Source organism: Sceloporus undulatus, chromosome 2 (assembly GCF_019175285.1).
Source record: "Sceloporus undulatus isolate JIND9_A2432 ecotype Alabama chromosome 2, SceUnd_v1.1, whole genome shotgun sequence".
NCBI classification, from domain to species: Eukaryota; Metazoa; Chordata; class Lepidosauria; order Squamata; family Phrynosomatidae; genus Sceloporus; species Sceloporus undulatus.
The window spans coordinates 188,900,069-188,927,509 of record NC_056523.1 but is presented as its reverse complement, the minus strand read 5'-3'; the positions used below and the strand labels follow the sequence as shown (position 1 = coordinate 188,927,509).

General features: G+C 43.5%; 2 protein-coding genes across 9 annotated transcripts in view; one reads left to right on the top strand and one right to left on the bottom strand.

The window, feature by feature from the left end:
* Window positions 1-469: 469 nt before the first annotated feature.
* On the bottom strand, window positions 470-9,414 carry APEX2 (apurinic/apyrimidinic endodeoxyribonuclease 2). Its single transcript, XM_042455474.1, has 6 exons — window positions 9,270-9,414; window positions 6,181-6,264; window positions 5,223-5,403; window positions 4,191-4,337; window positions 2,864-2,933; window positions 470-2,051 (listed from the first exon to the last, which is right to left on the bottom strand). The coding sequence occupies exons 1-6, from the start codon at window positions 9,388-9,390 to the stop codon at window positions 1,053-1,055; spliced, it is 1,602 nt and encodes a 533-aa protein (XP_042311408.1). The 5' UTR covers window positions 9,391-9,414; the 3' UTR covers window positions 470-1,052.
* Window positions 9,415-12,415: 3,001 nt separating this feature from the next.
* Window positions 12,416-27,441, top strand: part of PFKFB1 (6-phosphofructo-2-kinase/fructose-2,6-biphosphatase 1) — a 23,161-nt gene continuing 8,135 nt past the window's right edge. Inside the window, exons 1-5 of one of the 8 annotated variants that reach the window (XM_042449285.1) lie at window positions 12,416-12,562; window positions 19,785-19,910; window positions 20,046-20,142; window positions 26,413-26,479; window positions 26,575-26,649. In XM_042449285.1, coding sequence (XP_042305219.1) covers window positions 12,481-12,562; window positions 19,785-19,910; window positions 20,046-20,142; window positions 26,413-26,479; window positions 26,575-26,649 — 447 coding nt within the window. In that variant the 5' untranslated portion in view covers window positions 12,416-12,480. Of the gene's footprint in view, window positions 12,563-18,445; window positions 18,893-19,784; window positions 19,911-20,045; window positions 20,143-22,645; window positions 22,895-26,412; window positions 26,480-26,574; window positions 26,650-27,441 lie in introns of those variants that run through there. The other 7 variants (XM_042449289.1, XM_042449291.1, XM_042449284.1 and 4 more) reach the window with 7 other exon arrangements.

Here is a 27,441-nt window from a genome sequence, read left to right as displayed (position 1 = left end):
GAAAATGTTGTCCTACATTTGTCCTGGTTTATTTATATATTTATTTTTTTAAAAAAATAATTAATTAATTTTTTTTTTGGCTTCGGCCCCCCAGTTGTCTGAGGGACAGCAACCCGGCCCCCAGCTCAAAAAGGTTGCCTACCCCTGCCTTAGATACACAGTTCTACGTTTTTGCAGTCCAGCAAAAACCAGGCAGGAATCAATACTCTTCACATGTAACCCCACACTTGATGCCCCTTTCTACTCAAGAACACATCTGGAGACATGTGGAAGGCAGCAGTGCCCATCTGCTAAAGTTAAGCTACTGTAGCTGGAGCACTTGGATGGAGCAGAAGTACCAAAACAGCATTGACAGAAGTTCCCAGAACCAAAGCTGAGTTTGTTGCATGGGACTACTGTCCAGCTTCACCCATTCTTTTCAGAGAGAAATACTTTCTCCTCCTAAAGAGAAAACACTGGGGAGAAGGTGGAGTGTTAATGTCAACATCTTTATTTTATCAAAAGTAAAAAAAGTTTCTTTTTCATCCCTCCCCAAAGAAAAAGAGGGTATTTCCCAGCAAGGACATATTATTAGGAGTTTGGTACTTTTAGAGACAAAGAAAAATCTGCACCATTCCCACAATACAGCCATTTTGAATTGCTCACTAAAGATTCAAATATGCCTGTCCAGGCATCTCCAAGGACAGTGTGCACCCTGACACCAAGAGATTCGCTGAAGATTCTTTTTTTAATGAAAATCTAACACTTCAAATGATGCCCCGATTTCTCTTTAAGGCCTACTCAACTTTCTCCGTGGTTCAAGGTAAGCTCCATTGTGTCCTAGTGTGAATACATGCTTCCATAGGCCCACCCCAAATGGGATCCCACAAGAATTTTGCCCAGAGCACACGTGACTAACTGGCAGTAAGGAAGAGCTTACCAGGGGATTAGGATCTTTCTTTCTTAAGAGGTAGGCCAATCATGGTCTTAACCATTAGAGAGCAAGAGTGCTGCTTCTTGATTCTGGAATCACCAAAGGTACAATATCCTATAATGTCACGTCACCTTCTCTTTTAAGAATTGCCCCGACTGGCCCAGAGAAAGAAGTCACAGCGGGCACGGGGATCAGAGGACTTCCCGAGGGGACGGGCACAGACATAAAAGCGCCGCCCACAGTTAGGCCCTGGTTTCTTCACTGTCCGGAGGACGCAGGGCTCCCCATGGGCTTTGCAGCATGGTGGACGAGCAGGACCAGGCAGCAGGGATTTCCATAAGGCAGCAGATTGATTTGGCTTGGAGGGAACTACATCTTTCTCACAATTCCTGGTTCCCTCATTGGTCACTCCTATAGAGGACTCCTCTCCCAAAACCCCAAGAGGCACCTGGGTTACAGTGGCAACGTCCTCCATGCCATGTTCATCAGCTGTCCTTTCAGCAGTCTTAGCAGGAGGTTCTTTCCCAAAATCTTCTGCTGCCCTCTGCAACATGTTCATTTCTGACTGGTACCCAGCACTGTCAGTGTTGCCACCCTGGCTGTTCCCAACTTTGAAGAAGCTGCGCAAATCACCTTGCCCCTTCCGTGACAGGCCAGTCCGACTCTTTTTGGAAACTTCCATCACTGCACTCGGTTCCACCAAGTCCCGCTTCTGCCCCTTTTCCGGCAGGCCATTCCGTTCCACTTTCACCAGGAAGCGGTTGAGTTTCTGCTGGGTGCCAGCAAACTCAGGCAGGAAACGGGCACAAAGGGGTGGGCAGCGGGGAGCCCCCAGACAGACACTTTTCAACACAGCCTGTACAGGACAGTGGTCAGAGCCTAACACTTCTGGCCTGAGCTGGGCTTCTTTCAGCTCTGACAACACAAGGGCACAATCGGCCAAGATGTAGTCAATGCGGGTCCCGTAATTGAGGTGCCGTGACCCTGTCACGTTGCACCAGCAGGTATAGGCATCCTCCTGAGTAGGGTGGAGAAAGCGGAAGGTATCAACAAAGAGTCCTCCATGTAGGGAATCTTTCCCTGGCTCCCACAGGAAACCGTCTAACCAGCGGCGACCAGGATGCTCATGAAAGGATTCCTGTAGAAGACAAGGGAAGTGTTAGGGATAGGCTATGAGACCACAATAATATAGTTAGCTCTCTGTATCCATGGATCCTTTATCCATAGATTTATGGCTTGAAAATATTCAAAATACATAACTTCAAAAAAGCAAACCTTGTTTTTGCCATCATATATAAAGGATATCATCTCACTATGCCACTGTATTTAATGGGACTTGAGCATCTACAGATTTTGGTATCCACGGGGGAGTCCTGGTACCAAACCTTTTATTGGCAGTTGTTCATCATTAGACCAGTATTCTTTTTAATCAATTTATTTTATAGTGCAATAAATGCTATGCAGAAATAAATCCTAAGTGCACTTTTAAAAGAACAATTATTATTTAAGACATTGGCCATAACACCTGAACAGCATTTTGCTACTTAATTTTCTGATTTAGCCCTATATTGGTGTAGTCCTACACATTAATGCCATGTGTGTGTGTATGTGTGTCTCACTGGCTTAACCCAAAAAACACAAGAGTCTGGGTTTAAAAAAATGTTTTTCCACCCAACTCTGCATTCCACACAGCCCCTCCCTACCTATGAAACAGACTATCTTGGGAAGGACAAATTTCCATTTTGCTGTCCCTCCGCCACTGGGGTTTGGTGGGTAGAGAGATCTGTCTAGCTGTCCCACATTGACACAACCTCTTGCTAATTTCACAATTCCCACCCACATCTATGGCTATTACTACATTATTAAATATTTTCAATCCTCTGCTAAGACCTGTCCTTCCTGCCCCTAGGAGAGGAAGGTGAACACACCAGTACTTCCAAGCCAGCTCACCATATCTCCTGGGTCACAGTGATCAATGGATTTGTGTGCAGTATTGATGTCTCCCATGATGACAACATGGCTAGAAGGGGGGGAAAGAGGATGACATGAGTAAAAATGGTATCGCTCCCACATTAATACCTCAACCTCATGGTGCAAACCAAAAGCATCTCCTGGCAATAGAATTCAATAGAATTCAATATTCAATAGAAAGATTACAGTACAGTTAGCCCTCCTTACCTACTGATTTCAAACATCCACAGACTGAAAATATTAAATAAAAATCCAGAAAGCAAACTTTGATTTTGCCATTTTATATAAGGGACACCATTTTACTACCCCATCGTATATAACAGAACTTGAGCATCCACGGATTTTGGTTAGCACAGGGGTGGTCCTGGTACCAAACCCCAGCAGATATCAAGGGCCAACTGTAATTTGGAAATACCAACAGCAAAGCGGCTTATGCTGGGCCAGAGGTGGGAAATGTAGCCCTCCAGATGTTGATAAAACTACTTTTTCCATCATCCTTCATCACTGGCCCTGCTGATAAGGAACTGAAACCCAACAATATTGAGAGGGACAGGTTCTGCAGCCCAGCACTGGAGCAGGGATGTGAAACTTGTGACCCTCAAGATATTTTGGACTACAAAACCCACAATCCCATTCCATTTCCTATGTTGGGTGGGACCTACAGGGCAAAATATCTGGAGAGCCAAAGTTCTCAGATACCACTGATAGAAAAACACAAAATGCAGTTTTCAGAAACTCACCCCCTTGCTCCATATAACACAGTGCTGCATACTCCGATTGCCAGTGCTTTTAATGAGCATCCAAGAAATGTTGTCTTTCAGCACCTCCTACTGACATCCTTTTTGCTGTAGATTGATCTTGAAGCCTCCTCAGGCCAAGTAGGTGTACTGAGCCACAACCCCATCACAAAAGCAGGGGGCTCCTCTGAGCCAAAGTACCACTGTGCAGAAAGACCCTTGCCTAAGATATCCATATTAAAGTCAGAGACAAAATGATAGCTACCATTTAGCTTAAAAGACCGACGTTCTAAGGGAGGTCACATTACCTCCCAGCATTTGGAGTGGGCACTGACGAAGAAACTAAGCACTGCCAGACTGAATATAATGTAACATGATAGGGAGCATTTTTCAAATTAAAAACAACCACCACCTGCCTTTCAAATATATATATATTCCTAGCCAGCTTCCTAGTTTAAGTGTTTACACAGTGCAACCAAGGAATAAGATTCAGAGAGTTCAGCAAGACTTATGTGCATAGGATTTCATGGCATGTTGCTATTCAAACAGGTGCAGGAAACAACACTTACCCCCCAGCTCTAAGAAGAGCCTCCGCCCTGGTCTGAAGGAGGTGGTAGAAGCGCAGCTTGAAGTCTCCTCGTTCTGGCTTTTCAGGGTCAGCACGGGGACAGTATACGTTGATGACTGTCAGGGTGGTCTCCTGCTGTTCTGAAGTGCTGCAGCAAAAGGGGCAAACACACATCTGCAATAAGGGGCTTGCTGCTCAGTCTGAAGCTCTTTCTATGCCAGGGCTTGAGAGCCTCTACCTTCCATATGTTTTGGAACTAAATTCCTCGGATACAGAGGTCCAACAGTAGTATGTTCCCTCTAGGAATCTCTAGGTCCTCCAGCACAACTCTTCCCGAGGTTGACCATAGAGTTTTGATGGAGGACCTATGGATTCCTAGACAATCCCTTCTCTCTAGGCATTTGTAAATCCCCTAGCAAAATTCTATGGTCAATTCTGTTAGTATTTACCATAGAGTTGAACTAGAGATTTCTAGAGAAGTGTGCTTACATTAAAAAAATAGTGTACAGTGCTTCCTCGGGTTACGAAATTAATTCGTTCCGCGGCCGCTTTCGTAACCCGAAAAGCCTTTGTAAGCCGAAATGCCATAGGCGCTAATGGGGAAAAGCCGCGATTCCGTGTGAAATAGCGCCGAAAAGCACCAAAATTTTTTTCGTAACCCGAAAAAACATTCGTAACCCGGAACAATTATTTCCTATGGGATTTTTTCGTATCCCGGAAATTTCGTAACCTGGGTATTTCGTATCCCGAGGTACCACTGTATTTTATTATTTGCAGTTTTCCCACTTTCATGGGGCTCCTGTGCCCTTAACCACTGTGAATGTGGAGGGCCCACTGTAATGCCATTTGACACCACTTTAAATGCTGTAGCTCCATCCTATGGAATCCTGAGACTTGTAGACAGACTCTTTAGCCTTCTCTGCGCCACAATACTTCAAATCCAAGGATTCTGTAGGATGGAGCCATGGCAGTTGAAGTGGGGTCAAATTGCATTATTTCTACAGTGTAGACACACCCCAAGTCCCATCCTTACCAAATCCGATGGCGGGTGATGACCGCCCGACCTTCGCTGTCCAGTGCCTGGAGCTCCTCTGTGGTGAATTCCCCCAGGTCTCCATAACAACCCACAGCTCCCTCATGCTTGGTCCACAGCCCCGACAGGCCCTCCTCAGCCGCCTCTGGAGTAGCACTGGCTTTACAAAAGGTGGCAACACCTGGGAGAGAAGAGATTTAAGATGGCTGTCCTTGGCTCTGGAAAGGTGGCAGTACCATCCATTTACTCTCTGGGCAAAAGGGAGAGAGAGTTGGAGACAAGCTGACTTTTTGACTGGACGCAGCAATCCCAAATATGCAAGGGAGTGTTCTGAGGGGCTGGAGCTGAACATTCACATGTGCACTGCTACAGATAAAGCACAGTTAGAAAAAAAGGCAGTTTTTGAAAAACACGCACCTTTTCCGGTTTAAACCAGAGTTTTTGTTTTGTTTTGGTTTTTTGCATTAATGCGTAGGTCTACACCAATATAGGACTAAACCAGAAAACTGAGAAGCAAACTGCAGTTCAGATGTTATGGCCACTAGCTTAAATAATAATTGCTCTTTTTAAAAGCACTCCTTTAAAGCAAGTTGGTTTATTGAACTTATGTTAATGGAAGGATTTGTTTCTGAATGGCATTTCTTAAACTATAAAATCAAGCGTTTAAAAAGAAACAACTGATTCTGGATACTGGTTGAACAATCGCAACTGCCAATAAGCAATGTTAAAATGCTTAAACATAAACAGTCATCACTGTTCCAGTAACAAGGATGGAATACAGTAAAACCCAGACGTTTAAAATATGTATATGAATAATCAATTAAAAAACCCAGGAGTGTTTTTTAAAAATCATAGGGTTTAAACCAGCCTGGTTTAAAGCAGCCAACCCTGGGACAAAGCCACTGTCAAGGTGCAGGTACAGGCTTGTCACTTTCCTTTTGCTAATGCCCCCCATTACCTGAGTAGCCACTGCGTGTTCGGCTGAAGCTAAAATAAGAGTTGTAGCCCTCCACTATAGCCAATGGCTCCTCAAGCAGGTCTCCTGATAACAAAGAAGAAATGTGGGGAAAATAGTCAAGGTAGAGGCATTTTTTCAATCTTTTTAAAGAGTCTTCTTCTTCTTTACATGGAAAAAAGATATCAGGGCAATTTTTTTTAAAACTTAGGCTGATGTCACATTGCAAAATCAATGCAGTTTGACACTGCTTTAACTGTAATGGCTCTATCATATGGAATGTTTTGTATTAGAGCTATCTGACAGAGAAATCTAAATGTTTCATGAAACTACAAATCCCAGAATTCCATTAGCATTGAACCATGACAATGAAAGCGGTGTCAAACAGCATTAATACTGGAGTGTAGATGCAGCCTTTAATCAATCAGTAGGGATTATCTTCCAATGATTCAAAGTACTGTACTAAAACTAAGAAATCTCTCTTTCTTCCTGACGGAGGCCATGGGGAGCATAGATTTACAAAGTATGTTATGTTGTTGTGTGCCTTCAAGTTGTTTCCAACTTATGACAACCCAAACATGGGGTTTTCTTGGCAAGATTTGTTCAGAGGAGGTTTGCTATTGCCTTCCCCTGAAGCTGAGAGCCTGTGACTTGCCCAAGGGCACGTACTGGCTGAGCTGGGAACTGAATCCTGGTCTCCAGAATCACAGTCCAGCACTCAAACCACTATGCTTTGCTGGCTCTGCCTTCTAAATGTTGGACTGCAATTTCCAGCAGCCGTAGGCAATGTAGTTAATGGTGAGTAATGCTGTGAGTTGCAGTCTAACAACTCATGTCTTGTGTTCATGTACTGCTTCAGGGGCTTCCACTGTCATCTGATCAGCCAATGTAGAAACAGAATTCTGAAGTAGTTAAGACACTGGTAGATCTGAACTTTTCTTATATTCTTACTATTTACTGCCATGCAAGAAAATGCTGTATCAGAAATGGGGAATATGAGTGACCTTGGGTATGTCACACTCTCTCAGCCTCAGGTGAAGGCAGTGGCAAACCTCCTCTGAACAAATCTTGCCATGAAACCCCCCCGCTAGGTTCACCTGAGGGTCTCCATAAATTGGAAATGACAACACAACAATTTACTTTGCTACAAAATGCTGAATGAAAGAAATCCTTGGCTTTGGTCTAGTAATACAACATTTAGGTCAGGGTTGAAGAATTCATGGCACTCTAGACCAGGGATACTCAGAGTGCTCCCTGGTCTTGCATTGTTACCTAAGACATTCTCCAGGAGAAACAACTGCATCCAATGGGCACATATTTAATGTGGTAACAGACATACTGGAAAACAATAATTTGTTCCCTGCATCAGAAGCACTTTTCTAGTTATTGGACTGCAACCTCCATCACCCTTGATGAAGTTTTGTAGACTTGAGGCTAAGCAGACAGACAGGGAAAACTGGTCCAGTCTTCATTTTCATGAAAGTGGGTGGCAGCTTCACTCTCCACATGGCCCACTCCAAAGGCAGACCAAACAACCATGGGCAGTCTGCACAACATAGTGCCATACTGCACTTCTTGGTGTTTCTCCCCATCTCTCTCCATACATGTAGAATCATAGATGTTTATCACACTATGCTCTTAAAGAGGTACTATTCCAGTGTGACTCCTCTAGCTGCCTCCTGTTGCATGCTGGGATTGGCAGTTTTAAGGAGGGGTATTTAGAATTCTCAGGCAGAGAAGTTCAGCTCCTTAAAACTGCCCATCCCAAACAATCCCCCCCCCCAGACCTGGCCGAAGGATGGGGGGGCGGGGGGCGCGGCGGGTGCAGGAGGTCAACTGAAGGCTGCTAGAGGAGTCACACTGGAATAGTACCTCTTTAAGAGCATAGTGTGATAAACATCATAGAATCAGAGTTGGAAGAGACCCCAAAGGCCATCCACTCTAACCCCCTGCCATGCAGGAATTCACAATCAAAGCACCCCTGACAGATGGCCTCCAAAGAAGGAGACTCCACTACTCTCTGAGCACCATCACATGAACACACCACTTGAGAAGGGAATTACCTCCCTCTTGCCATCCAGCTGTCATCCCATCAAATGCACCATGTGACCAGCCACACAAGCTATATACTACCCATACAGCGCATTGATGTGCCCAGAGACACAATGGGAAAGCCCAATCAAGGAGCCCCCTCCCATACATGTCCTCTTTCTCGCCTTCATCTCAAGCCTCCCTATTGGGACTATCTGATTTGTGTATGTTTTAACGACATCCATCTAAGGAAGTAGCCCTAGGTCTAATCTGCACTGCAGAAATAACGCAGTTTGACACCACTTTACTGCTATGGCTCAATGCTACGGATTTCTCAGATTTGTACTTTTTGTGAGATATTTAGTTTCCTCTGTGTCAGAGACCTCTGGTGTCACACAAACTACTACAATTCACAAGAACCTGTAACACGGAGCCATGGCAGTTAAAGTGGAGTCAAACTGCATCATTTCTGCAGTGGAGATTAGACACTAGTCTACAAAAGCTTTGTGCTACATCTTCTTTCACACAGTTATCCTCAAAGGTGCCAACAGATCCTTTGGCACAATGTATCTATATCTATTGCACTGTTAAAATATGGCTGGTATGAATTCACAGCCTCTGTGTGGTTTTTAGGGTCTGCTGCCCCAACAGATGTGCTTCATTTAAAAGAAGTCCAAAATCTCTTCAAGGGCACAGTTTGGGGGAACCAACCACTGATATACTGGAAATGGGATAAGGTTCTATAAGGCAGTGCTTCCCAAACTTTGGTCTTGGGACTTCAGCTCCCAGAATCCTAGCAAACAGGCAGGAATCATGGGAGGAGAAGTTCAAAATATCTAAATGCACAACGTTCGACAAACATTGCTGTCGGCTGAAGTGGTCCCCAAACTATGCTCTTTTAAGGGGTTTTGGACTTCAGCTCCCAGAATCCCACGCTATTGAGCAACGTGGCTGAGGCTTCTGGGAGATGAAGTCCAAAGGGGACAGTCTGGGAAGCACTGCTCTAAAGCTTGCCCCTGTGCTAACCCTCCCTCCAGCCCTGAGGAAATGCCTCCACTCACGTGTCACCTTGGTCTCCTGCAGGCAGATGACATCCGCCCCCAAGGACTCCAGCAGCGGCCTCAGCGCCCCGGCCCCGGCCCACGCCCGGAGCCCGTTCACGTTCCAGCTCAGCAGCCTCATCCTCCTCCCCCTCCCAGGCAGGCGCTAAGGGAACCCCCGCACCGACGTCACTTCCGGCAGCAGAACGCGCCAAGCAAAAAGGACGAAGGGAGAACTACTCCCGCCCGCGCACCCTCACTTCCGGCTCTGAGTGGGAGAGTAGATAGCATAAGGAACCATAGAGAACAGATTGAATCACTCGGGCTTGGATTGTCATTTTAATACTGTAGATACATAATATCACATATTATATTATAAACTGTACAATATTATATAGTATAAAATAAATAAATTATATATATATACATACATACATATATATATATAATACATATAATATTTATTTATTGTATTTATACCCTGCTCTTCAGACCTAAATGCTCTCAGAGCAGCTTACAGAAAGTTATATATATATATATATATATATATATATATAAAACATATATATAAAATTTAAATACATATTATATAACATTAATGTTATATACATATATATATATATATATATAAAGTAATATATATGTGTATATATATATAATGTGTGTAGAATATTATTTTGTACATATATATGAATATATATACATATATATACATGAATATATGTGTACAAAATAATATTCTACACACATTTTGTTTTATTTATTCATTTCCATGATTTATATCCCACCTTTCTCCCACAGTGGGATTCAAGGCAGGATACATAATATACTGTATATATATATGATATAATATAAGCTGTTTCATGAATAGGTTTTGTTTTTAAATCGGGGTATTGTTCCAAGGCAGCCTGTATGGTGTAGTTTGAGCATTGGATTACGATGCTGTGAGGCCAGGGTTTGGATCCCTGCTTGGCCATGAAGACCTATTGGATGACCCTGGGCAAGAGGCGCACTCTCTCAAACCCAGAGGAAGCAAGAGAGTAGTGGCAAACCCCTTTTGTACCAAACTAGCCCACCTTAGGAAGGCACACTCCCTCAGCTTCAAAGGGAGGCAAAGGCAAATGCTTCCTTAAGAAATCTTGCAAACTAAATCCCAGCGAATAACAAGGGCCCACTGTGTTCTCTTTTGAGGCACAAGGGTCATCTTCAACCCCTGTCAGGCACCACTAGGGTTCACCTCCATTTGACCAAGCTTCGCTCCAGATGCCAGCCTTCACCCGATTCTCCATGTCAGACTTGCAAGAACAGCCTTCTTCAACCTCCTGCCCTCCAGATGTTCTCAATTCCATATCTCATCATTTCCACCCAAAATGGCCAAATAGGGGGCATGATGGGTATGATAGTCTAATGCAACTGGAATTAAGAGAAGCTACACAAAAGAGGAGAGCCCATGTAGTGTAAGTGGTTTGAGCATAGGACTAGAGGATTGTCAGCAAAACAAACAAAGCCACTTCAAACTGACATAACAGCTACCTTTTCAGATGTTGTATGGTGCCAAACCGAACTGAAACCAACATGACGCTGCACTCTGGGGGGAAAAACAGAGCAAAAAGAAGCACTAATACTCTGTTTTAATGCTGAAAATGCTCATGGCGCATGGCCTGAATGCAGGAATGTGGGAAAGCCCAGGCACTGTATGGAAACATTAGAACTGGTGAGATGCAGCCACCGATGTCAGCGCTCACTATATGTTTTTTTCCATTTTGAGCATAGAGGCGCATGAGTGGCCAGCTGTACCATCAACCTGTCACACACCTAATGATGTGAAAATACAACAAACACAGCAGGTCACCAATAATGCAATGGATGTAATTAAAACATACACAAAACAGACAGTCCAACGGGGGCATAAGGGAAAAGGAGGGGCTTCATGATTGTGCTTTGCCAATGTGTCACTCTGGGCACATTAAGGCACTATAGAATCATATAGTTGGAAGAGACCAAAAGGGCCATCCTGTCCAACCCCCAGCCATGCAGGAGTATACAATCAAAGCACTCCTGACAGATGGCCATCCAGCCTCTGTTTAAAAGCCACCAAAGAAGGAGACTCCATCACACTCTGAGGCAACATGTCCCACTGCCGAACAGCTTTTACTGGCAGGAAGTTCTTCCTCATGTTTAGGTGGAATCTCATTTCAAGAGTGGGAGCTGGAGTTATAAGCATCTTTCACACTCTCTTAGTCCAGTGGTTCCCACACATTGGTTCCCTGATGCTTTGGACTTCAGCTCCCAGAATTCCTGACTGTTGGCCAAGCTGACTGAGGCTTCTGGGAACTGAAGTTCGAAATATGGGCAGCGCATCACTCGTGCAACTGTGGTCGGTCACACACGGGGCATTCAATGGGATGGCAGCTGTGCAGGAAGACAGAGTAATTGCTGGCCTCAAGTGATGTTTTTGTGCTATGGTGGATGTTCATGGAGGGGCAGGCAGGGGAAGAAAACCCAGAGAGGTACGGCTTGATGCCTCATGGTTCAGACTGCCTGTGGGTGTTTGGCCACCTTCGGAGCAAGCCATGCAGACGGTGAGGCTTCCACTAGCTTTCATAAAAACTGGGATCAGCTCAGTTTTCCCTGTCCATCTGCTCAGTTCCTAGGACTCTGGAGATTGGGGTCTGATTCCCTGTTTGGTATGGAACGCTCATGGGTGACCTTGAGCGAGTCACAATCTCTCAGCCTCAGATGACCCCTTTGGGTCGCTATAGGTTGGAGACGACTTGAAGGCACATGACAACACAAAAGACCCACACGTGCTAACTTGCCAGCAGTATACAAACGGCATGTGCCATGGGAAATTTATGGTGGAGTCCTCCAACACTGTTTAAAAGCCAACACAGAGGAGAAAGGTGTGGGTTCCAGAGGCCACACGCAGCCTGCAAAACACATTTGCCCCATTTGTCAGGGTGGCTGGTAAAAGGGGTTCCCCAGAAATCCAGCCACCCTGACAAGAGCCCTTCCTCCTTGGGCCCAGTGCTTCTTTCTGTGCCTCCCCCTCTCTTCCATTCCAGCTGCAAGGATAATATTAGAGTTGACCTTTCTGTCAAGGCCACTTGGCTCCTTTTGGAAAGACTCCCTGGATTGTTTTGCCTCTGGCTCAGTGGCGGCTGTGAATGACACCCCCAGCATGAAACTTGAACCCAAGAGAGATCCTTGCTTTCTGCCGGGTGGTAGTTAGATGACAGATCCCGCCATGCCACGGCTCCTGGCAACTAGGGAAGACCGAGCAGCAATGGAGGAAAAACCAATCAAAATCCCAGGTAGGGACATGTCCAAGTGGACAGCAACAAGGCTGACTGTTAGAAATCTAGAGGAAAACAAGGGAGGGAACCTAGTAACTCCACAAATGGACAAAATGTTCCCTTGTCAGAGCTAGCCCTCCCATTGGGTGAGATGAAGCCTCAGGCAGCGTATTTGGGGCATTGGTCAGTGTAGAAACTCTTTATTTTGTTTACTTAGTTGTTAGTGTACTTTTACAACCAAGGATGTGGAGAGAAATGTTTGTAGTTTTTTATGACTTGAGTGCCAAAACATGCCTTGTTTGGGATGCTGTGCATCATGATGTAGGTGGTGCCATTTGGTGTTCAACCTCAGACAGCAAAATATCTCTGGAGGATCCTGTCTATGATAATGTATTGTTTAAAGACACTGATGGTGTTGCAAGCTGGAACTACGAAGGGTCAGATTCCTTCATTTCTACTATGGGAAGACATCAAGAGCTTTGAACCCTGATGGGAGATCTCCAATTCCTGGGTATACAGGTTCCTTCTCTTCCGCTTTTCTTCTGTCACTTGTTAACTTGAGTTAAAGCCCTCAGTGTGTGCTTGAACTACCTAAGGTATCTTGTATTTCTTGGCCCAGAACAATTTCAGGAGATAGCAAGCCAAAGAGAGCTGGGAAATGTTACTTGCTGAAAGGATACAGACACATGTGCTGTGGATGTGCAGAGTATTATTATGCTCTGCAAACCTTGCCAAGAAGACCCCATGATGGGGTTGCCTTAGGGTCACCATAAGTCAGAAATGACTTGAAGGCACAACAACATACAAAGATGCACAAAATATAGCTTGGATTTAAATGTCAGAGTGTTGGTGTCCTTTATTTTAATCCAAGCTGTGCTTGGTGTTGCTTCTGCATACAGGCTACTAGACAATATACGGTACACTAAAAGTTCTCAGTTTGCTATACTAAAAACTAGAGTGAAGCTTCTTTTTCTTTGATGGTTTTAGGCTTGGATTCCCCATTCAGCCATGGAAATCCACTGGGTGACCTTGGCTGAGTCACACATTCTCAGCTCCAGAAAAACCCGTGATAGGGTTGCTACAAGTCAGAAACAACTTAAAAGATACAACGACAGGAAAGGCAGGTGTTAGTTGTCATGCCACTAAATAAAAACAACACCTGATGAAATCCCTTCTTCTGCACATCCATTAAAGGTACAGGAGGTCTCCTGTTTTCAGTCTGGCAAAGCTAACCACAACTTTGCTGCTGGCATCAAAGTTGGTCCAAGTTGTTATGTTGCCTGTGGCAAAGCATCAGAATGGCACATACTTCACTCACCTAATCCAAGTATTCAGTGCCCAAGGCCAGTCAAATTGTATTGTTATTTGAGGCAGAAAACCCCACAAAATCTTCTAACTGTTCCTGGCTTGTAAAAAACAATAACAACAACATAACTAACAATTTGCTGGCTTTTCTGACATCCCAGCCATGCTTCCTAAGGCGAGTGATTCACTCTGTCTCTAATGGAAGGCCCAGGCCTGGCTGTTGAGATGTGTATCATGCTCCCTCCCAAAGAGGAATAAATGGGTGATGAGGTTTTTTTTAAAAACAAAGTATCCCCTTAAACACAATCAAAATACAACAAAATAGCTGAAACCATAATAATTAAATATACATATCATACCCTCCAATCTCTTGTCGTGTTTTTTTTTCAGCTGCTTTTAAAATGTCCCAGTTTCTCCTCCCATATTCCCTCTTTGTCCTTAGCTTACTTCCGATGCTGCAAGCTGAGTTCGAAGTGCTGGGATCAGACGGGAAGAGAAGGGACCATAATCTCCTCCTTCCCAGGAGATTCAGACAAAAGCAAATTGCTGCAGCCTCTCCTTGGTTGTCCATTTTTCTTTATGATTAATTTTTGCCCTTTTAGTCACACTCTGATATTGCTTGGTCACAATATCTGTGCCCCAGTTTTCATCTGTCTAATATTGGAGGTTATGTCATATATAAATTCCTTAATACATATATACATTCCGTAATACTCCAATACCCAAAAGTATGTCTAAAGTTTAGTTTTCAACCTCAGCTTCCAGTCTGTGATACTCTACTGAACTCAGTTGCAACTTTGCCCATTCTACTGTTTCAGGAATTGTTCTAGTGAAATAATTATCTGGGGAGATCTAGAACTGGATGCTATTGTTGTTCCTATTCTGAGTAAATTGTATATTCTTCATCCAATCTACTGGCAATTTGCCCTGCACAAGCCTCAGTCCATTTAGCACAATTCACCTTCTCCCCCTAGTAGCATTTGGGATGGAGGGAGGGCCTTTCATCTGCTTCTGGGTTTAAACGTTTACTGCTTTATTGGGGCACTCTTTTTAGGTTGATCTGGAATAATGTCACTCAAATGGCCTTGGGGGGTTAGTCAATATGTTATTGAAGGACTCTTGAAAACTCTTCTCCCTTTATAGGGTAGTTTATTGTTTATTGCTGTTCTAAGAGACAGCAGCAAAGCAATATGCTGAAGGCAATTAGAGCAAAAAGCAAACTCTGGTAGATAACAATAATCCTTGTATTGTTTAAATTTATTGGTTACATTTATATGGTACTTTTTACTTAAGGAAGTCAAGTCAACATACATAATTGTCCTGCCCATTTTAGCCTTACAACAAACCTAAAAGGTAGATATGCAGAGAAAAGGTTGAGAGAGAAAGAATGAGGGAGAGACTTAGCATAGCTTAAGGTCAAGCCAGCATGGTGTAGTGGTTTGAGTGTTGGAATCTGGGGAGGGAAAACCACTGGGTGACCTTGGGTGAATCACACACTCTCAGTCCCAGAAATCCCCATGATAGGTTTGCCTTAGGGTCGGAAATTACTGGAAGGCACACAACAACAACATCAACAGCAACAACAACAAGGTAATACTGGGAGTTTCATGGCTCAATAAGGAGATGAGTTGAGATCATCTCTAAATGCCAGCCCAGAGCAAACCACTACACCACATGGGCCTCATATCCACTGAGGGCAAACTGAAAATGCATAGTTGCCTCTGAAGGTGCCAAAACTTACTGCACAGAATTCCCCACAATCCCTTCCAGTATAAGCCTCTAACACTGAAATTTCTCCTCTCTAATAATCCTGCCAAATGGAAAGTTGAGTCCTCAGAGAACCTCACCAGGAAACTAAAGTCTACTAACCCATGATTGGGCACTCTGGCATGGGTCCATGGCATATGCAGACCTGGACAGTGTGTACAGGTTGGTATCTCTGACATGGTCTCCAATGTTGACTCAAGGGCATTCCTCTCACCACCACACTGTTCCCAAGCCCTTGCAAGCCCTGAATTTCTATCTCACAAAACCAAGAAGAGAATTGATGTGTGTGTCTTAACTGCCTTCAAGTCAATTTTGGCTTAGGGCAACTCTATGAATGAGAGACCTCCAAGTCACCCTATTCTCAACTGCCCTGCTCAGCTCTTGTAGATACATGGACTGAGTCCTTTCTTCTCATGATACAACAACCTCAGTTTAGCCATCTTTGCTTCTAGGGAGTTTTGCTCTAGGACCCATCCATTGGTCTTTTTTAGACCAATTAGACCTAAAATTAGGGAATCAATAGCAGATCACTATATTATCTACAGCCATGGATGTGCAAAATCCATCAGTTTTTCTTCCTTCTATGTCACATTTTTTTCAAAACTTTTAAAGTTCTGTATGATATCTGAATTTTGGCAACATCTTCAGAAAACAAACTGAAATGAAATTTTCATCCATCTGCACTGGGCAAATTTATGAAGTATTGCAGATCCTAGCATGAAATGGATCACATTCTACCTTCCTGCCATGTAGGTGTTAAAGGGAGCAAAAAACCCTGACAACCTTAAGTCAAAGCATTAACATGGCTGAATAGTGTCTACATTTGCGCCTTCAAATCACCTATTGAGCTATGGCAACCCCATTAATTTCATAGGGTTTTCTTGAGCAAGTAATATGCAGAGGGGTTTTGCCAGTTCCCTCCTCTGAAATATAGCTTACAAGACCTGGTATTAATTGGTGGTCTCCCATCCACATACTAATCAGGGCTGACCCTGCTTCAACAGGCAGATTTTTTTAGAGTTAAGCACTTGAAGCCCTGTGAATGCATGGACAAATCTGTCACTTTTATTTTCTCCTGTTTTTTTTTTTTTACATTCAAATTATTTCCATTTGGACTATGAAGAAATGTGTGACTATCTGGAAATTCTTATTTAAAAATGATCTACAATTAAATGCTCTGCCATTCTTATTTACACTGAAGCATACTCAGTTATATTCCCCTTTTAAGAAGACTTGAGGGAGAGGAGGGTTGCCTTTGAATCTGTGTGGCTATGATGACACCGCAAGGAACATAATATGAATGTGGCAGTCAACATAGAATCTAGTAGTGTGTCCTGCTATTTCCTGAAGCAAGAAGTACCTAGAATCCTAGATGTATCAAGTGGCCTTTCTGTAGATGTTACACAGGGCAGCTTTGGTTTGGAAAGCAGGTTGCCACCTCCTACATCAGGTTGAGCAAGTTTTCATCCTCCAGATGTTGTTGAACTGAAGCTCCCCAAATCCCTCAGGATTGGCTGTGCTGGCTACTATGGCTGATGGGAGTGGTAGTCCAACAACATCTGGAAAGCAATACACATCCCACCTATCTTACACAGTATTGTCACAACCATTCTAAATTTTCCAAACCACTGTTCTTTTAGGTTGACAGCAGCCTGGACTTTCTTATCCCACAACTGCCACCAAAATATATTATGTGACGCACACTCTCTTTAAACTGCCACCAAAATATATACTTACATAAGTTGGTCCCCCAACTTGAGCTGACCCTTTTAAAACCCTCTCTGGTTTTTACCCTACTGTGTAGGCATGATGGTAGCGTGGTTGTAAATTTAAACTGTAGATAAGCTTTTATTGACATAAACTCTGAACTTTATTAAACAGACGATTTAAACAGATGTTACTTAAATAGCTTTAATATAAACAATTGTTCAGGCACTGGTATTTCTTAGATGTCACTTTGAGCTTTATCACACTAGTGAGATCCCGCGAGAAAACGGAAGTCAAACGAGAGTTAAGTTAAATTCAATTTTAAACAGAACTTGCAAATTCGGAAAGTTTATCACACTAATTGCTACTAAAACAAAATAACGTGAAATTAATCTGCAGTTAAAGCGAAGGAACCCAACAGCTTTTTAAATTCAGTTTGTTCCCACTTTAAAAAGCTGCTAGTTTCCTCTGCTTTGTGCTCGGATTAACTTCGTGTTATTTCACGTTAACTGTGATGTTGTGTGATAAACTTTGGGCATTTCTGGGTTATCATCATGTTATATTGCGTTTAACTCCTGTTTTCCCGTGGGATCTTGCTGGTGTGATAAAGTCCTTTGTTGCAAACCAGTCAACCCTTTACAGTGTGTCAATGTTATTGGTTCTCAAGGGCATTCAGCCTGCCCTTTTCCCTTGCTTAGTTTCCCTAAGCCCTATCCTGCCACTCAAGAAAAATTTAACCCACAGGTTATTCCTAATGATAACTCCCTAACCTGGAGTATCTGTCTGGTTAAAAGCCCTCAACTCTGGCTATAACTCTTAGTTCCCCTTTGGAACTCGTAAAACCCCATCCTTCACTTGGACTCAGCAGAACCCTAACTGAATTTCCTAACTGCCATAAAGGAACGTCCAACCTTTCCCTGCCAGCATCTCATTGCTTGATACTCTTTGGCCTGTGACTGGTTGTTGCATTGCTAAGCTAATCTATATTATATTATTATTTACAGTATTTATTTATTTATTTATTTACTCGACACTGGGAAAATTACATTTTCATTGGACAATAACCCCCAGAATTTTCCAGCCAGCAATGTTTCCAGGCTCTGGTTCAGACGAACTACGTCGATTAGGAAGGCAAGGGAAAAGCATGGGGACTTTCCATTGCTAGGTATCACCAGTCCCTTACATTGGCAACTCTCCAAAAGACAACAGGCAGGGATACTTTCTCTCCTGAACAGCGAGGTGTGTTTGGACAGAAGAAGTTTATCTGCAAGTGATCTGCAGTGTACACAGAGGTGGGAGTTCAACGGCCACCCTGTCCCATGGTGAACCTCTCTTAACTTGCATGCGCAAACACAAGAGAAACCATAGTAAGAAGGAGCCTCCCTTGGGAAGAGCCAGACAGTCCAGTTTGGCAGAACAGGACAGCAAACAGGCAGGATGTCTTCAGGAGAGTTTGGGGAGCTCACACAGACTCCCCTACAGAAAGTATGGATTCCCCGGACCAGCAAGCGCCTGCAGCAACGTAGAGGATGTGAGTTGGAGCCGTTCTTCTGCTTCTCAACATGCCGGGTGCATGGGGTGTATTTCACAATGCAAAAAAAGAGAATCTATTTTAGACAACATCAGGCCAGAGGGAATAATAATCTTTTCCCATGAGGGAAATTTGGACATGACCATCCCAGTTTATAATGAATTAATTAAGCCCCCAGCTCACAGGAATGTGTCCTCTACTTAGATCTCATCCATGGTTGCAGGGCAGGAAGACTACAAATTTCCCCTTCCCACAACTGCTTATGCTACTTCTTGTGTCTATGTCCCCATCAGTCCTTCCAGTTCATCCAAAAAGTTTGCTAGGCAAGTAACAAATGCATGTAGTGCAATCTCTCACTCTGTATGTGTATGTGCCTTCAAGTTGCCTGTTGACTTATGGCAGACCCATTAACAGGGATTTCTATACAGTTTGAATCTCATCTATATGAAATACCTGGGACTAGAAGTGTTTCTGATTTTTTAACATTTTATTTATTTATTTATTTATTTATGGATTTCTGAATGTTTGCATATACGTAATGACCTAGTTTGGAGATGGGACCCAAGTCTAAACATGAAATTGATCTGTGCTTTGTATACACCTTATAGCCTGAAGGTAAATTTTATACAATATTTTTAATAATTTTGTGCATGAAACAAAGTTTGTGTACATTGAACCATCAGAAGACAAAGGTGTTACTATCTCAGCCAACCATGTGGACAATTTTGGATATTGGAGTATTTTGGATTTTGGAACTCCACATAAGGGAGACTCAACCTGTACTGATTTTAATTATTTGTAAGCTGCTATTGAGAAAAATACTGGATAGAAATTAAAAAAAAAAACTAATTGTCATTCTCATCATTGTCATAATTGTTCTCCCCAAGCTTTAATTTTGCTCAAAGGCCTCATTTGTTCCCCTTTCTACAGCTTCCGTGCCACAGTTCACCAATTCACCAACCATGGTGATCATGGTGGGGTTGCCGGCCCGTGGAAAAACCTACATTTCCAAAAAGCTCACCCGCTACCTCAACTGGATTGGCATCCCTACGAAAGGTAATGGGGGAGAAGAAGGGGCCCCTTCAAAGTGGGTGGAACCCTAGACTGGGGCACAAAGTGGGAAGCCTCTTGAGCAGATGTTGAAGGGACTCCCTGAAGAACCCAGGCCATCCTAGTCTTCATCTCCCCCAGTGTTCAATGTCGGACAGTATCGTCGGGAGGCCGTCCAGACCTACAAGAATTATGAGTTTTTCAGACCTGACAACGAGGAGGCTATGCAGATCCGGAGGTGAGGAACTCATCTAGAACTTGGATAATTTGAAACCCCACTAGACACATCTAGAGGTTATCTTGCAGTCCAAGGGTGGGCAGAAGGTAGGTTTGGTGGGTCTCTGGACAATTTGCAAAAGATTGGCAAGGGTATCTGACCCTGATTTATTTAACAATAGCAACAGAAAGCATACATCTCTCTCCCCATCCCACTCTCTCTCACACACACACAAACACAGTTGAATTCCTAGCACTTCTGGGAAAAACAAGGGAAGACTATTGTATTATTAAAAACAAACCTGCAAAGCTACTGCCAGTCATTGTGGAAAACACTAGCTAGATGGACCAATAATCTGTCTTAGTAAATGGAAGCTTCCTTTGTTCCTGTGAGAAAGAGTAGGAGACATACAGAAAAGCAATTGAAAAAAATAAATCTGTGCCATTTTAGGATTTGTTTGCTAGGCAGATGGAAAGGTAGATAATTTAACTACAAAACCATTGCTGAGACTGGAAGCTCTCAGCTTAGACACTGCCCATGGTTCCAGAGAACCAAATGTTTGGATTTCACAACTTTAAGGAGCTTTGGTCTGACTGGAATTTTTATCTATGTGGCGGCATGGGCAGAACTTGTAAAAGTTAATTTTTGGATTACAAGTCCCAGAAATCTCCAGCAGCGGGACCAATGGCATTGTTGGCTGGAAGATAGTAAGAACTGTAGTAAAAAAGATATTTTTCCGAGCTCTGAACACAGTCTCTACTTTTAGCATTTAATGAAATTGTCTCAGGAAATATGTACATAGATAACTATGCATCTCAAGTGCTGGTTCTGTTATTTTGCATATTATTATATGCAGCACAATACTTGTATTATTCTTCATGATGGTCAACATACAAGTTGTGTTGTTTTTCTCACACTTGGAAATTCTTGTGCCTCAGCTTGGGCATTTTTTAAAACCACAGTTACCTAGAAATGTGTCCATCAACTGATAATAAAATGAAATAACATCTATTCTGGTCACCTGCACATAGTTTATTTACAGCAAAATCTTATGACTGCCTACTTAGTAGCAAACCCTAGTAGAACATACTGTATTCCTAGGTAAATGTGTAGAACCAAAATGGTAGTTTGAGCACTGGACTATAAGTCTGGAGGCCATGTTTGAATCCCCATTCAGCCATGGAAACCTACTGGGTGACCTTAGTAAAGTCACATTTTCTCAGGCTCAGAAGAAGGCAAAGGCAAAGGCAAATCCCATCTGAACAAATCTTGCCAAGAAAACCCTGTGATAGGATCATCTTTGTTGTTATGTGCCTTCAAGTTGTTTCCGACTTACAAGGATCCTAAGGTGAACCTATAATAGGGTTTTCTTGGCAAGATTTGTTGAGAGGAGGTTTACCATTGCTTTCTCTTAGGCTGAGAGCGTGTGACTTTGTGACCAAGCTGGGAATCAAAACCCGGTCTCCAGAGTCACAGTCCAGCACTCAAACACCATGCTGGCTTTCTAGGGTCACCTTAAGGGAAATGACTTGAAAGCACACAACAAATGTGCAGAAAATTATAGGCATAGTTCTCTCAGCATTCTTCTCCCGACTGTCATTCCAAACCAACTGGCAGTTACCTAAAGTGTAAAAATAAAGCAAGCTACTAAATATGACAATCTTATCAACCTCCTGGCTGGTTCTTTTGGAAGGATGGGAGATTGAGAGGTGATGGGCTGGGATGAATAGGAGTGGAGTGAGAGATCGAAAGAGTGGAAAGTGGTTTAAAACCTGGAAGGTTCTTTTGGAAGGACAGGAGGTTGAGAGGAAATGGACTGGGAAGAACAGGAGTGGTGAGAGAAGATCTATGAGCTGAAAAGCAGTTTAAAATCAGGTGTGAAACGGAGTGATGGGCTGACACTGTTGACAAGAGTCTGTAGCATGTGAGTTTGGAGACCTAGAAACATTAATGTTTTTTCAACTTTTGCTGGGGTTCTGCACCCCTAACTCCCACTAATATGGAGGGCTGACTATATTTCTTTAAAAGCCTGACATGTTTTGGCCTTATCACCATTTGGCCTTCTTCAGGGGCAAATATCAGAAATTTCTGGAGCTGCAGTCTGCACTGCAAAGAGGACCTTCTAAGTAATAGGTCAGCCAGTCACCACAGTTCAGACACAACAGGGTTGGGTCACAGGCGTTACATTTAGGCTTGCCATAACCCGGCGGGGGGGTGGGAATTTCCCGCTTTTGGACCGTCTGCATGGTCACGGTACAGTTTGCCCCCCACCCCCAGGTTTGCCCCCGCCCCTGGGCTTTGTTATTGTGCCGCTATGGCGGCGCCTTTGGCCGCTCTTGTGGCCGCCACCGCCGCCACCACCATTGCAGCCGTCGCTGGGTGGCCCTGCTGTGGCTGCTCCTCTGGCTGCTGCTGCCGCCACCGCCGCAGTTCGCCTCTGCAAGCTGGGCCTGCTGCCTGTGCTGAGCCCCGCGCCTCCACGCGCCCACACTCACATTTAATCTTCCCGGGCGCGCTGGAGGGCCACCTACTATTGTCTGGCAGGCTGGGCCTGGCTGGCCAATAGCGGAACAGCCCGCCCCCTGCTTCAGTAGTCTATGACTGCTGGCAGGGGCGGGGCTGTTCCAGCTCTCTGCCCCCATTGGCCGCCCAGGTTAAAGAGGAGGAGCTCTCCTCTGTTTACTTCCTGGGCCGGCAAAGGACTGGAGCGGAGGGCAGCCCCAGCTGCAACAAAAGCAGCAGCAGCAGCAAAAGGGAAAGGAGAGGACCAAAGGTAGGCCTCTCTGGGCCAGGGTGTGTGTGTTTTTGGCTTCCTAGATGTGTGAGTGAGTTTGCAAGGGACCTTCCACATTTATTATTATCATCATCATCATCATCATCATCATCATCATCCAAAGTCCTAGCTGTGTGAGTGTGAGTCAGTTTGCAAAGGGACCACCATTCCCAGAATTCCCTAGCATTCAGCCGAGGCAAGTTAAAGTGGTCTCAAACCAAATGATTTCTCCAGTGTAGATGCAGCCCAAGCCTTTTGCCTCTCTGATGCCTGACATTTCAAAGCCCAGCCTTGGCACCACAACAAACTACAAATCCCAGGATTCCATAGGATGGAGTGATGAGAGTGAAAGCAGTGCACAGCAGCCTAAGTGTGCTTAATGCAGTTCTTAACATGGTGCACCTCTTGCCTACAAAGTCTCCCAGGCCCCAGCGGGGCCCTAGAGTCCTGCAAGGCCTTGCTGGGGCTTGGGAGAGGCTGTCTCCCAGGCCCAGCGAGGCCTTGGAGAAGGTTTAAAAATGTAGGACCTTTTTTTTTTTGTTAATTTCCTGGCCAGGAAATAAATAAATAAATAAATAAATAAATAAAGTCCTACATTTTTAAGCCTTGTCCTACATTTTTCCCGGTTTTGAGGTCCTCCTGGATGGCAACCCTAGTTACATTGCCTTTGAACTTGACCACCATGGCTTCTAGCCAGCTTTCAAGTTAGGAGCCAGAAGCAAGCCAGTGCCAAAATGCTTTTGGCAAATGTTGATGATGTGGTTTTGCATCCTTACCTTATTTGCCACACTTCTGGATTGTTAAAATGCAGTTTTAATATCAGGAAAAAATATGTACAAAGACCTATTCACATAACAATGAAGCTGTTGTTGAAATGTGTAGTGGGATCATCCAAGAAGAAGCAATTTAAAACAGTCAATTTTTAAAAACCAGTCTATAAATTCCACAAGACCAGGTGGAATAACATGGCTCAGTACTTAATTTCCAGGTGGAAATGCACCACTGCAGCAGCAAGGAGAAACGAAAAACACAAGGAGGAAGCAGCTGGGCCTGGAACTTAGTACAGGGTCAGCTTTGATGCCTGCCTCTCTAGGATGTGGAATTCAGAGGCTTAGTCTTGATACTATATATGATATTCATAGTTGGGAATATCAGTATGCAAAGGCATCTTGTAACACCTTTGAAACTAACTGGAAGAAACAGGTTGGTAGCATAAGCTTTCATAGACTTGGTTTACTTCTTCAAATGCATGGAGTGAACTGTTGCCCAAGAAGGACCTTTATAATCAGACTATATACCGTATATACTTGACTATAAATCAACCTCATGTATAAGTCGAGGGCAGGTTTGGGGGCCAAAAATTGATTTTGGTGTGAGCCATGGATAAATTGAGGGTAAAGCTTAGGGGCATGTAACAAAGGAGCTAAAGGATAAAGCAAAGGAAAACAATGCCAAAGAACATATAAAATTCCAGTGGACATAACTGCACTTACCCTAAAGGCTAGGTTCCTTTTTTATATAAGAGTTAAAGTACAGTACTTACATTGACCTGTGAACATGTTGACTCAGGGTTTTTTTGGATCAATTTTTGACTAAAACTTCTAGACTTATACATGAGCATATACAGTAAATGGCCACAGAAATACAAAATTTGGGGGTATGGTAATGAAATAAAAAGGTATGTTTTAAATATGGTAGTTGAGGGAGAAAGAGAGGAGGTAGTATCATCCTCTGTATCCATGGATTGTGCTTCCATGGATTCAAGCATCCACGGCTTGAAAATACCCCCCCCCAAAAAAAATCCAAAAGCAAATCTTGATTTTGCCATTTTATGTAAGGGCAGAATTTTACTACCCCATTGTATATAATGGGACTTGAACGTCCATGGAATTTGGTACTCACTTGGGTTCTGGGACCAAATCCCCATGGATACCAAGGGCCCATTATATATGTATATTCAATCTGTCAGGTGCTGAGTACTGGAGACTTTACAGGCTGTGGTTGCTGCTGATGGAATTGCCTCAGAAAAAGTGGAGCCAAGGTGGGAGGCAGGGGTTTGCAGTGAAGTTGACAGGGCTAGACCTGCCATTAGACAAAGGTGGGCACCTCAGGCGGTAGATGTTGAAGGCACCAGTGGCTAGAAGCTTCCTAGTCGTTCCTCCTAGACTGCCTAGCTAGTTCCTCCTGTTGCAGAATAGTATTATGCATGCTTTGCAACCTGTCCTTCTCTCCCATAAAGTAGCCTGCTGCCTCGGGTGTAGTAGCAGCCACAGTGTCATCTCACAAGCATTGAAGAGAGTTTCAGCTGGCAGTTCAGTTGCCTTCTGTACATGGGGTACAGAGGGAACATAATCTCCTCCTCCTCTTCAGGAAGCAATAGGTGTGGCTAGCCCTGACATAGGAGGAACCATGGCTCATATGCCTAAGGGTAAGACAGGATACAGTTGGCACGGCTATAAAAAATACGAGGCATACCAGCTGGGCAGCAAGGAAGTCAGGCTCAGAAACATGTTTTCTGACATTTTCCCAAAATGCCTGCAGTTCCCTGTTTGCAGTGCCAAAACTCTGTGGTGGTGGGTTAGAGTCTTGAGCTGCCCAATACCATGTTATTGACTTGGAATATTTGCTTCATATGCAGAGCAAGGTGACTTGGGCAAACACAGCATCCAAGGCTGCATTCACTGGGTCCCAGCTGTTTTCACTGTAGCACTTGGTACAAGTTAGCAGTTTGTTAAACCCTTCACTTAGCATTAGTTCAAATTGAACAAGGCAGATATGACCTTCCTGTCTGTATCCCTAATTTACCAGAACTATCACTCCAGATTCAGAAACCAGAATCTGTCATTCAGAGACTTTTATATTGTATTTTGAAGGCGTATTTCTTGTCCTTAAACCAGCTTATATAGGTCTGAGAGTGTATGAACAATCCCTGGTAAAATTACAGGAGGTACAATAAAAGCTGACTGTGGTATCAATTGGCCATAAGTCAGAGAACAAGGGGCTAACAGAAGCAGGATATGTTAGTTTACACTAACTTATTTTAAAACATCCCAAAATATGTTACTATCACCCTCCACCCATGGCAAAAACAAATTAGTGAAAGCACTAGAGTGGTATTAATGTATAGGGGCTAGCTTAGTAACTGGAAAGCTCCCTGTTCAAGTTCTGCTTGTATGATAGATTAGGGCCACGTTCCCACTATGATTTAAAGCAAATTGTTGGTCAGGTTACTGTTTATGGCCATCGTTCCCATTTGAAACTGGTTCCAATCCTATTGTGATCGGTTTCAATCCCGATAGGTTGATCCTTCAGATCCACACATTCCTTACTCATGGATTCAACCATCCATGGTTTGAATGTAAACTCATGCTTCTTACTTATGGGCAAAATGGAAGACATTATGGAATTCCTCCTGGACAGAAGGTTGAAATGTAGGACATGTCCTGGAAAAAGAGGCTATCTGGTCACTCTAGATGATGTAACATAATCATGTAACCTCTCCTTTTATTCCCCAACAGACAGTGTGCACTTGCAGCTCTTTGCGATGTCAAAACTTATCTGAGTGTGGAAGAGGGGCAGGTTGCGGTAAGTGGACAAAGGCCTGATAGAGATGTTACATATTTTGCTTTGACTCAGAATGCAGCCGGGTTCAGCTGCCCTACTCTCTGTCCTTTCCTTAGGTTTTTGATGCCACAAACACCACTCGGGAACGGCGTGCCCTCATCCTTCAGTTCGCCAAGGAAAATGGCTACAAAGTAAGTGACAAACAGCCCCTAAAGACAGAGCAGTGGGCTTTCTTTGCCAGAGGAAGGTAGTCCAGAATCTTAACACAGAATGAATTAAGCAAAGTGGAAAGTAATGGATATGTTCTGGTTTTGCGCATCATTGCTCAATCTCAGTCCTGTTTTCATACACTGTAAGTTGTGGTTCTAGAAGCAGCTGGTATTTTGTTTGTTGAAAGAATAAGATGGAGAAAGACAATGGTGTCCCCTGCCTCAGTGACATCACTAGGGTTCATAGCATCATGGAGTTGGAAGAGACCACAAGGGCCATCCAGTCCAACCCCATTTGTTAAAAAAATATTGAAAAATGTATTAAACGATTTAAAATAATACATCCATATCTTTGTACATTCATATCATCAAACAATGTTTATATTCAGTACATCAAAACACTATATCCCTATCATCATGTCACAGCAACAGAACAGTTCTTGAATAAAGAAAAGTGTTTCTTATCTATAAACTTTGTTATTGGTAGCTTTCTTACATTCGAATTCACATGTTGTTCCCTTTCCCTTCCTTCTTGATTCTCCTTCTCAAATCTTCCTATGCATTCTTCATCTTGTATTCCTCCTAATTAGTTTTCAGGATTTTACCTCCTATCAATCCTCTTCAACAAATTCCTCATACTCCTCCTTCTGATTAAAAAAAAAAATACTACCTTCACATACCCTCTTCAACTTCCTTTAACCCTCTAAACCTATCAAACCTAACCCATTCCTCAACTCTCTTCTTCATTCATACCGCTCATCCCAAACTTCCTTC